The sequence below is a fragment of the Fundulus heteroclitus genome, chromosome 20 (assembly GCF_011125445.2).
Source record: "Fundulus heteroclitus isolate FHET01 chromosome 20, MU-UCD_Fhet_4.1, whole genome shotgun sequence".
Lineage (NCBI taxonomy): Eukaryota > Metazoa > Chordata > Actinopteri > Cyprinodontiformes > Fundulidae > Fundulus > Fundulus heteroclitus.
Window position 1 is genome coordinate 13,176,535 of NC_046380.1, and position 12,114 is coordinate 13,188,648.

The 12,114-nt window shown below is 40.7% G+C and overlaps 1 protein-coding gene across 1 annotated transcript; it reads right to left on the reverse strand.

Moving 5' to 3' along the window:
* Window positions 1-509: 509 nt before the first annotated feature.
* On the reverse strand, window positions 510-5,521 carry LOC118556660 (protein-glutamine gamma-glutamyltransferase 5-like; the record flags this gene model as incomplete). Its single annotated transcript, XM_036124698.1, is given in 13 exon segments — window positions 510-773; window positions 1,073-1,209; window positions 1,324-1,481; window positions 1,794-2,006; window positions 2,100-2,162; window positions 2,257-2,499; window positions 2,611-2,714; window positions 2,814-2,949; window positions 3,109-3,286; window positions 3,669-3,797; window positions 3,912-4,030; window positions 5,021-5,254; window positions 5,357-5,521. Coding segments are annotated over 13 exon segments (2,033 nt in total), but the record flags the coding sequence as incomplete, so codon positions are not given.
* Window positions 5,522-12,114: the final 6,593 nt, after the last annotated feature.

Sequence of the window (12,114 nt, forward strand, 5' to 3'; positions counted from 1 at the left end):
TGAAAGCTAGAAACAACTTTCTAGAACAGCGGATAATGTACATAACACCTGTTTAAGTGGCAGTGGAAACCTTTTATCTATGCAAACAGCTATGCAAACAGCTGATATATGGCTTTAGAAAATTTTGTTTCTTAACGCTACAAATTTGTTACTTTGAGTCTTCATTCAGTAAAAATGTCAACAGCAAAGTTTTTAGGACCAGAAAAAAAAAAAATAGCTAGTCAAAACAGTCAAGCTCACAAAAAGCCCCTTTTGCTACATTGGAACCCAGATTAGAAGCATGACTCCCAGCCTTGTTCATCATGGTTTGTTTTATCTTTAAGGAAATGTCTCCCTCTTTAGGGCTAAAGATTAACCACAACGCTGTAGCTCCACATGTCCACGTAACCGTGCTACATTGTGTTTGGCGTGTAGTTTTCTAAAGTAATGCAAGAAATGCACACGTTTTACTTCACTTTTTACTTTATTTTAGTAAATCAAAAAGCACAATCTTCAAGTGTACTGGAATTTTACATTCGTCAAGCACATAAATAGCAAAAAATAAATAAATAGTGCAATAAATAATATTCACATCTTTCGTTCAGGATAATACACAAAACACGGGCTGTTTTTGCAGGAGCTAAATACTGTTGACAGGGATCATCTTGAAGCCTCTGATTGTGATGTTGGAGTCTGAGAGCGACAGACTGGCTTGCAGCATCTTTACACCTGCCATGCTTGGGACAAAGGTGATGGACTGGCTTGCTCTGGCTCCTGGACTAAGTGAAGGCATCCTGCAGGGAGACAACAAACAGCACCATAAATACAGGGCTGGGAAACCTCAAAGTTGTAAAGTTTGGTTCTTCTATCTTTAGCGCAGAGTTCTTTGTTACTTCTTTCGCCCTACAGTCACACCTACATTCCTTCACAATAGACGCATAGTTTTGTAATGCGGTGTTCAGTGAAACGTCCCTGTCGCAACATTCCCTCTCGTTTGTCAGCTATTGCTACGTACATAAACCACTGGCGGGTATGTGAGCTTAAACACTCACTACATGTTCAGGACATTAAAATAACTGAACCACAATCCTACCTGAAATGCTGTTTGCCAGCAAATAGCCCGGCGCCGGATACGGTCAACACCCCCTTGACCGGGTGAGGGAACGGGTTGGTGAAAGCCACGAGGGCGGTGACCTCCCTGTTTGGCACGATTGAGTTTTCATCGGCAACCTGAATAAAAAAAATAAATAAAACAAACAGATAAGTAAACCCAGAATATTTAGACCATTACACTAAAAACATGTACGGAACAAAAAAAATGATCGATTGGCACATTTTAAGTACCTGGATAATGAGCTCTGGATTGGCGATGTTGAACTCCTCTGAGGCAAGCACCCATTTGTGGGTGGCCATGTCCTCCAGGACCACTGCCAGGTTGATCAGATCGTCTCCCACCACGGGCTCATACTCCGCTGGGAGGATTTGCTCCTGGAAGACTTTGACTGCAAAGAGAGAGAAGGTAAAGAAATGATAAGAGGGCGTGTGAAAATAACCAAAAATAATCCCCCAATAACACAATTACAACTGTGGTTCTCAAACAGTGGTACAATATGTTCAAGTGAGTATTTCTTTGCTTCAGTGTAAAACTATTCTAAAGAGCTGCAGTGCAGAGTATCTAGTATTCTAGGGCAACTTTTACCTCAATATTAAAGGAACATGCAATTGCAGGTACCAATGGATAGGACTTTCTTTTCGGAATGATGCCAAAGTAAAAAAAAAAAAGTCTGAAGTTTAGATGAGGAGAGTAGATTTACCTTCCATCGGTGCCAGCTGTAGGACGCCATGTTTTTCCCAGAAGGTTTCAGTGGGGCTGTGGTTGTACTCCTTTGCCTGAGCATTCAGGTGTACTTTCAACGTCTTGGGCGTGCTCTGCGTGTTCCCAACCTTCACCGTGAAGATGACCGGCTCCCCGGCGACAGGCGATTTGTTCAGGTCCAAGAAGACCGTCACCCCCTTGGACACGGCAGCTGAGAAACGAAGAAAAGCCGGTGTGAACTGAGACGCTTTCCTCAAACAATTACCCTTAAACTCAGGGGAAATGCCCGGGATTAAACACGTACCTCTGTGCAGTGTCGAGCGGTCCGAAATGGTGGAGCTCCTCGAAGAAAGCGTTGAAGTGGGGCCTGTTTGAAAAGAGTGCGATGAATTAGCATCACTCCACGTAAGAAAACTAGCGTTGGTGGAAATACGTGGACACGTCACGTTTGGGGCTCTTACTTTTGATGTATTTGTAGTCTCCTGTGATGTTCTGCACTCTCGGGTGGCCAATGGCTTTGGTGCAGATCAGGGACCCGACTTTCTCGGTGTCTTTGCTGAAGCCGACCACCTGATTCTGGCTCGACAGGATGATCATGTGCACGTCAGCGTTCACCGCGGCGTAGACGAACGGGATGTCGTAAATCATGTCTGTGCGCTGATTCTTGATTGCCTTGACTGGAGCCGGGCCACAGCAAAACACTCCTAGGAGAACGTTAGGAAAGGACGGTTAGAACGACAGTTCGAAAAAACTCAAAATTGAATGACAAAAAAATAAATAAATAAAATACAAAAATAGCTAAACTCTTTACACACCTCCGCTCCTCTCCTGTGGGGTTGGGTCAAGAACTTGCCAGCCATCCATTTCTGGCCCGAGATCTCCGCGGCTCATCCAGCACTCCACCCACACATGATAGTTCCTGTTCAAAATATCCAGCATTGGAGCGGTTAATTTTCGAAATTGGGAAAAGACACGCAACATTTCCTACGCATTTATCCGGGCATCGATCACAACTGACCATATGCTGTCTCGGCTGCGGTTCAGCTTCTGTCCTGTTTCGCTGTAGTACTCTTCGATCACCAGGTTGGCATTGGTGTCGTGAGCGGAGTTGAAGTTTGTGACGACACGGCAAGGAATGCCAAGGACTCTCATGACTGAAAGATGCAACAAAAACACAGACGTTTACGGGCAGGCAAAAAGACACAAAAGAAACGTCTGAACATTTTCCAGAAATATTTATCATGTCTATGATGCCGATCATATCTGGAACGTTTAGAACAATGGCGCGGATTGTGAGAGTTTGTTGTAAGTACCTGTGCACATGACTGCGGCAAACACCCAGCACTGCCCGTATTTGACCGGGCTGTAACCAGACTTGGCCCACAGCGACAAGATCTCCTCGCTTCCGGTCCACTTTGTGGGACTGACGCCCTGTTTGAAGTCAGCGGTCCAGTTGCCTTTCAGCACGCCCCGATCGTCCTCGCTGTTGATCTAAAGTCCAAACAGAAGACCACTTTTATTTTCCACCTCGGCTCAATAGCTGTTAAATATGACGCTGCAAGTTTGGAGATGACACTCTGAGATAACCGGATTGACAGTGGCGGCTTGATGACTACCCTGAGAAAAAAGCTATAATTATAGTGTGGCGCCATTGTGATTTTTGTTTTTCCAGCTGCGATCTTGCCAAGAGGTGTGTGATTGTCTTTACAAGCTTTGAATCATAACGTTCCAATTCAGAACACGCCTAGTTTTATTATGTGAATGACGTCCTTCCAGCTGTGGGAGGGAACGTTCTTTTTTTTTTTTTTTTTGGATGATTTGTTCCCATTTTGTACTTTATGTCATCCTGTTTCTGAGGTCTGTTTACACTCACCATGGCAGAAACAATGCGGCTGATGTAGACAGGGCTGGCTCTGTTCAGGTAATCCCTCTTCCTGTTTTTTTTATGCTGAGGGCTGACTTTGAGCAGATCCAGGCAAGCCTCCAAAACACCAGGCTCATACTGTCCAGAACAAAATAAAAGAAAAAATAACATAAAAAAATAGTATTTTACTATCTAAATCTATTCATTAATATTTAATCAATATGTTCTGTTAGGTAGGACTAACTTTCTTACCAGATCAAAGGACCAGGGTCTTGAGAGAAGGTTCATCGGGGTCCCCATAAACAGCAATCCAGAGTCGCTCAGGACGTATTCCTCCCTCTGGTCCTCAAAAGGAATATAAACGGAATCCTCTGCAAAACAGAAAAGCTTTAATTAGAACGGCTCACTATGTTTATTTCTTGAAATTCAGTTGAACTGGAACGTCGGCCCCAATTACTTCCATCTTTTGGTACTGAACATTTCTGTACTAAGATGCTAAACTAATGTGCAACTACTGTGATGCGTAATCGCGCAGAGTGCTAACTTAATATGCTCATCATCGAAGACTGTATGTGATGTAGAAATGACTCATATTTACAGCCAATGAGTAAATAGAACTTCTACAGTAAAGCGCGATTATATGTTAGACAAGACTAGAAAAACAAGGGAGTAACTGCAGTTTATGTACATTTATTCCAAGTTTCGAATTTTTATCTATTCAATATTTTTGTGCAAAAGATTTTCCACATCTACGCTTTGATGAAATACTGCGAGTCATACTTTGAACTCATACCTAAGTGCTGCAGAGTAAAGTTTAGGATGAAAAGCATTGCATTATCTGAGTGAATGCATGTTGTTAAATGTATTTTATATTAAATCTTCCACCATCCTGGATATCTGTTAGTATTTACATTTGCGCCAGGCTGTGTAGCTTTTCATACGGATTCATTTTAAGAGAATGAATCTCCGTACTTAATAGATCGGATAAACATTACGTTTAGATGATCAAAAGAGTCTAAGTGGTTTGGAAGGCTAAGAATAAAGACGAGAAGGCCTTTAAGACTCGACATTGTCTGTGCTTGTATGGTCTTTAGAAATACTTATTTTATGCATTTTAAAAAGCAAAGTGTTTTTCATACAAACTCTCATTCAATAACAATCAGCCTTCTAATCCTGACTGAAAATCATCTTTTAAAGATTTATTCAACAAGACAAACTGCATCTATACAGAAAAACAAGTTCTGTGCTGAACGACACACTCCAACCGCAACAATAGCAACAGAAAAAAAAAGCTTTCAATCGTTTAAAAGAAAAAAGCAAATTAACAACTGAATGCGCAAATTATTTTGACCCGCACTCACCAGCACACCAGGGATTGCAGAGCACGATGAAGTTGCCCACCACATCGCTCCTCTGGCCATCTTGCGTGAACGCAGACAGCTGAAGCTTGTAGCTGCCCACCGAGGCGGAGGCGGGAGGGAAGACGAAGATGGAGAGCTTCTGGAAGTTCGCGTTGTTTGGTTCAATGTAGGCATTCCAGCTGGAAGAAGCGGTCTTCTTGGAGAAAGTGACCGGCATCACTGCATACAGACGACCTGAGGAAGAAAATATAAAAAAAAGAGAATGTTAGTTCAAGCTGGTTGCAAAAGCTGATTTCTGACGAGAGCTCATGGACCATGATGGAAGTCTGGTAGTACCTAGAGTGACTTTGATCCTGAGCGAATCCGTCCTGGGGTTGAAGGGTCGCTCCTTGAACTGGACGCTGATTCGGAACGGGGCCCCTCTTCGGACCACCAGAGTGTTGGCGCTGCTGAAGCCATTGGTTTTGTGTCTCCCCAGATTCTCAGCCAGTTCCAGGTTGACATACTGAATGCTTAAGTCTGCTACAAGAAAAGACAAAAGTCAGTTATTAGCTGCATGGCATGTGCTAATAGTAGACACAGAAATTGAAGAAAAAAGAAATTGGGTAAAGGCTTCTTTCAAGACAAATCTCACCTTCCATGTGTTGTGTGTCTCTGTCTCAAAACAGTGCAATGTGCTCCTGCAGATGCTCTCTTACCTTTATATAGGCCTTGGCCCCTCCCTTGGCTTGTTGCGTTTGGGTGACTTTAAGGACGTGAACAGGTTTTCCTCGACTGTTGCCAAGGCTCACAGGCCATGCAGTACCAAAAACAAGCCACAACACGACGCTCCCATCTCCGGCAGTTTTGCGACTGTTGTACAGTTTCGTTTTGCAAAGCACACAGATGCAATGAGTCATTAGACTCGGCCCGTCTGACAAAAGAACATTAAGTTATGTTACAAGTTTGATCCGTGCGAAATGTTGCAGAAAGCGGCAGCACCAACGTCGACATGAGACCTAAGGCAAAAGGAGTTGGTGTTGTTTGAAGAGAACCAGAAACCTTTTTTTTAAGTCTTATTATATATATATATATATATATATATATATATATATATATATATATATATATATATATATATATATATATATATATATATATTGCTTGTACAGTTAAGTATGCAGTTTTTTAATGAATATATCATCTAAGGATGTAGATGGGAAGGTGTACTGATAATTTTTGACATATAACACTGCTGTTATATTTCAGAACTGATTGTTTTTTCTTTATTCTAGTTTCATACAGGATGCACAAAGATGCACCAAGACACTGTATCAATTAGGATCATCGATCACCTCAGTACATAGAATAAACACGGTTTTATATTAGAAAAAAAATCTTTAGTTTAAAGAATGATGGCAAATTACAAACAGAATCATTATGTTGTTTTTTTACATTAATTGTTCTGAGCTTTAGATGGTTTGGGGGAACCCACTTCTGCTGGATTTCCATTATTTACATATCTCATCCATCCATCCATCCATTGTCTATGCGCGATTACCTGTGCAGGGTCACGGGGGTTTTGGGGGTGCCAATCTCAGCCGGGCCACACACTGGACAGGCCACCGGAACTTTGCATGGCAACACAGGAAAAACAACCGCGCACACATGGTCACACCTAAGAGTAATTTCAGAGTAACCAATTAACTTAATAGCGATGCTTCTAGACTGTGGGAGGAAGCCGGAGTACCCGGAGAAAAGCTACGCATGTATATGGAGAACAAGCAAAGTCCACGCTGAAAGACCCCAGGACAGTATTTGAAGACCCCAGGACAGGATTTGAAGCCAGGACCTTCGTTCTGGAAGGCACCCGTGCTACCGATGGGCCCACCATGCCGTCCTTTTTTTGCACATTTGCTACAAGGAAACAATTATTCATTGTAACGATTGGGTTAATCTTGTGTCAGTATTATCAGTTACAGATAATACTTTGAAAATATTAAGGCTGATCAACTCTGTCAGCATGTGTGACAGAGGTGGCTGGTGAATCATCTAAGGGTAGGACCGATGAAATTCCACCCAGACGTTTAGCAATGAAATGACTTTTCCAAATAATAAGGCTTTCCCTGATGGGATGTGGAGAAAAAAGACGCCACCGTGCTCCAAAGATGGCACAATGTTTTAATGTTCGAAAGTCTCACCTTGACTCCTTCAGCAAACTCCACACTGTTTTGTTTTTGTTTCGTATCATTATACCTCACTCTTTCTGTCTGTCCATAACACCTTTAGCTCAAGAACGCATTTGGCTTGTCCTTCTGGGTAGCAGGATCTTTAAGTCATGCTTAAAGGTGTCACTTTTGGAGCAGACGATTCTTTCTGACCAACACTCACAGTAATCTTTCCAAAATGAGCTTGCATGTCTATAGTTTGAACAGTAAATTGGTCTTTGTAAAGCTTAGAGAGTCAGTTCTACAAGTTAACGTGGCCTGCCCTTGTTGAGTACATGTACTCTCCTTGACTTGGCTATTTTTAGATGCCCACTGCAATCCAGGTATACAATAGAAAATCTGCTCTGCATATTTCTTCCTCCAATACATCCATTAATACCTCCTTTTGAGTGGATAAAGTCGTGTCATGTAAGCACTTAACACCAGCGTGGGAGTTTGATTTGGAGGTAATTGCTCACTGACGTGGAGGCCTACCCTTCACACACATATAAACACACAAACAAACAAAAAAACACGCTTTACTTGTTCAATCACCAGCAATCAGCAGTTGATAATGATAAGCATACATGCTCTGTTGGGGTGGGATGCATTTTTGGGCGATGAGTGTTGTTCACTGTAGGAAATGCCAATCTATTGTCTCCATATCACCGTATCAGCTTTACGATTTTGGGCCAGAGTGGATGTGATTTTGCCCCAAAAGATGGAACCTGGTGCTTCTACTGATGTCCAAAGGTTTTAACTTATAAGGGATGCCTTTTTGAAGGATGAGGACGAAAATATCATTCTGTGTCTCAATGGAATCTTAAACCTTTATAGATGTGTTTTTTTTATGTCTCTGACAGACAAACTGGTAATGCAAACTGGTAACTGTTCAGTAATACGCTAACATTTTTTTCAGTATTTAATATTTTAATATTTAAAGACTGAAATTAGCCATTCTGGGATTTTTGACCTCCTCCTTTGTGACAGTCTAAAGTTTTATTTTTACATTTTCTAAATTACACATTTTAGTGTGTGCGAGAGGTTGATTGTCCTGTTTGTCTCTGTGGTGCCCTGAGATAGACTGGCGACATGTCCAGGGTGTACCCCGCCTCTCGCCCATTGACAGCTGGAGATAGGCACCAGCACCCTCGCGACCCCACAAGGGTTCGAAGACATGTTCGAAAATGGATGGATGGATAAATGACACATTTTTAAAAGAATAACTTCTTAGTAATAAGTCATAACAAGTTAAATCTTATTTCCACAAAATATCGAAGAACCATGAACCCCGATAAAATCAGATAGCTGCATTTCCGGCAGATCAAAAATATCAATCAACATGGGAGCAGAAGACGCAATGTCCCTGTCGTCAGACCCGCTGACGATCCTGTTTTTCCGACAGGAAGAACTGTACGATCCTTTCGTCTGCAGCGCCATTCTGACGTCAGTCGTGTAGTTGATATTGGCACACGACCAGCGTCTGCTTAGAGCAGCATTTAGATTGAGGGACAGGTAGTTCCAAATTCCTCTGCTTCCTTGGAAGGGTTCCAGCTAAAGCTAAGTTTAACTGCTGACACAATACTCGATGTCGAAGCCCAACTTGAAGCTACTGCGGGTCCAATAGAAAATACAGGCATCTTTCAACCAGTGATAAAATAGTAATAGCTTATCAAGAGCTGGGAAGGTGTAGGGATAGGTAGTACTGTTCACTTGCAGCAAGAAGGTGTTGGGTTCAAATCTGGGCCTCTATGGTCTCACTGCATTGAGTCTGCATGTTCTCCCTGCACACTACTGGGTTTCTCTCCAGGTTCTCAGCTTTTTCCCACAGTCCAAAAACATGACTCTGTTAATTGGTATCTTCAAATTGCCCTTAGGTATTAGACTGTGTGTTTCGAAGTTGTCTTGTAATGGACTGGCAACCTGCCCAAAGTGTACTCCACTTCTCAGGAAACCTACCTACTGTACTTTAGATATTATCCCTTCAAGGGTACTTGAACATGTTTTTGACACTTTAGGGCCAATGTCTTCTTCGTTTCGTTAACACTTGCTTGAGTTTAGGGTCTCTTCCGACTGTTTTTAAGCACGCTGTGGTCAGACTGCCCATCAATAAAAACAAAAGAGCAATCTTGATCCAGTAGTTCTGTCAAATTACAGATTTGCCTTTTCTCTCTAAAGTCCTAGAAAAGGTTGCTCTCGCACAGCTGCAGTTATTTCTGGATCAGAATCTAACATTTCGATGTGGTTTTAGAGCGCACCATAGCACAGAGTCAGTACTGCTAAAAGTACAGAAGGACATCTTGCCTTCCCTGGATGCTAAAAAACCTGTGCTGCTGGTTATGCTGGACCTCACTGCAGCATTTCACACAGAGGATCACTCCATCCTACTGACCCGCCTGGCTCAAAGGGTAAGCTTCCAGGAACACGGACTGCAGTGGTTTAGGTCATATCTAACTAATAGAAAGTGATGATTGACGACGTCTCTTCCTCACCCGCCCCTCTGACTTCCAGCGTCCCTCACTGTTTCATCCTTGGCCCTGTACTTTTTTTCTTTATACACGGCGCCATTAAGCTCTGTGATAAATCATCGTAATGTTTCTTTCCGTCTCCAAACTCTCCAGACAGGCAGTCCATTCAAGCAGATCTTGATGACATCAAGACATTCTCAGTTTTACTGGAATCCGAAACGAAATTCACACTCTTTCGTCCTTCGAGCCAACCGAATTTAGCTTTGAAACCTCGCACCTCTGGACTCCCACTTCAGCCTTCCCGTCAAAAATCTTGGAGTGACCTTTGACTGCAACTTCAAATTCAATAAATAAATTGATTCTGTGATAAAGACAAGCTTTTTCCAGCTTTGCCTATTAGCTAAAGTTAAATCGTTTCTCACTTATTGCGATAAGCTCACATTTGGACTTCAACATCTTTTATACCGGACTTAACCAAGCCTCTATACAACGTTTACCACTTGTCAGAATGCAGCTGCTAACCAACACCTGCAAGTATGACCACATCCCTCCTGTCCTTTAGTCTCTCCGTTGGCTCCCGGTTCGGTTTAGAATTCAGTTCTAAACCCTATTGCGTGTTTGCAGTTCAGTCCATTGCCTTGCACCATTTTACATCAGTGATATTCGGACTCTTCACCAGCCCAGTAGAGCCTTGCTCTCAAGGCCAGACTAAAGACCTATTTGTTCAGTTTGACCTTTGATACATGAGACTAAGGACTCTTTTTAAAATGTGAACTGAAATTATAGCCATATGTACAGCTGATTTATTTATTTGTGCTACTATTTTTGTGTTTTTATATCTGTACAGCACTTTGATCAATCTGTGCCTGTTGTGAAACGCCTTAGAAATAGTATTCGTTTGATTGATTGATTGATTGATCTTATGAGTTCCTCTGTTTGTGCGAGTCAGCAGAGTTTTTGACAACTTGAAGATGAATCGATGCCGTTCCTGTTGAATCAAGTAAGCAAACCATTAAAACAATATAATTGCATTAATTAACTCTAGTTTACTTGTTGACACCACAAATCTAAGTTTTTAAAATTGTCTTAAGACGCTCCAGCGAAAAAGCACAATCAAAAATCACACCTATATTTATGTGTCGACAATTCTACTGCAGTCCTAAATCCCCAGATTGCTGTCAACAAATCGCACATGACAGTCTGGTGCCATAATTTGTTTAGTCTGAATTACGTTGTTTTTATTACAGGTAGAATTTTTTTTTTTTAATGTTAATGGAAGGTAATTACAGTTTGCAGTTTTCAAAAAACAGGATTTTGACTTTTTTTTTTTTTTGCCAATGATACGTTAAAAGCTGGATATATCTAACTGTACATAAGAGTTGCAGAAAGCTGTTATACCGGCTTTTTATAAATGAACACAAAACAGGTTTTACTGAACCAAGAGTTCCTTCAGCCCTCAGTAAATGTATAATTATGACACGCCTTCAAGTATCAGGTGCCTGTGTTGTGATGCACACCTTTTTTTTAATCTGCTGCCTGGAGGAGTTCACACTTTGGGAACGGTCAGTATTATGAGGGATAATTTATGTCTAATAATAGTAATAATAAAATAATAATAGAATAATAATGATAAACAAAATGTGGGTCCCCTGGTGCTTCAAATCTAAATTTAAGTACCTTTTTTGTCTTTAAACAATGCACAGTAAAAAAAAAAGTACTTCTTGCAGTTCAATAAACACTTCTACAACAAAGCAAGCACTTATTCAGTTCATTTATTTTTGCCTACACTATAAGATGATGCAAAAGAAATAGTAAACGTGTAATAATGATTTCAGTTAGTTTTCCCTGGTCACTGGAAATGTCCCTTACTTTGGTATCTTATCCTGTTTAACATGTTTTTTTAATAATTTCACCAACTTAGTTTTACACAGAAAGGTAAAACAGAACCCTTTAAACTAATTAATCCTTTTTTGATTCATTTGAGTCAGGTTATTTAGTTTTCTTTAATTTTAGCAAGTTCTTTAATTTTATAGCAGCATTAACAACTTACATTAAATACTGGATATGTGTAATATTCATTTTTTTTAATACAATTTTAATCCCAAATCTCCAATCAAATGTATTAAACATTGTCTTTATCACAGTTTTCTAAACAAATAAGCCACATTTGTTTCATTTCATTTTAATATTCCTGAAGATTGCAATAGAACCCCCCCCCCCCACAAACAAAACCCACAAAGAACATAATCATACAATGTATCGTCCATTGTAAATGAGAGTAGTGCTTTGCAAATATAAACAAATTTCACATACACATATACAACTAAATAAATTAAAAGTTTAATTAAAAGTCAAGGCACAGTGTCATATAAAGATAAAGTTAAAAAAGGCAACAATTAATTATGTTTATCTAATTTTGATTCTAAAAAAAATATATACA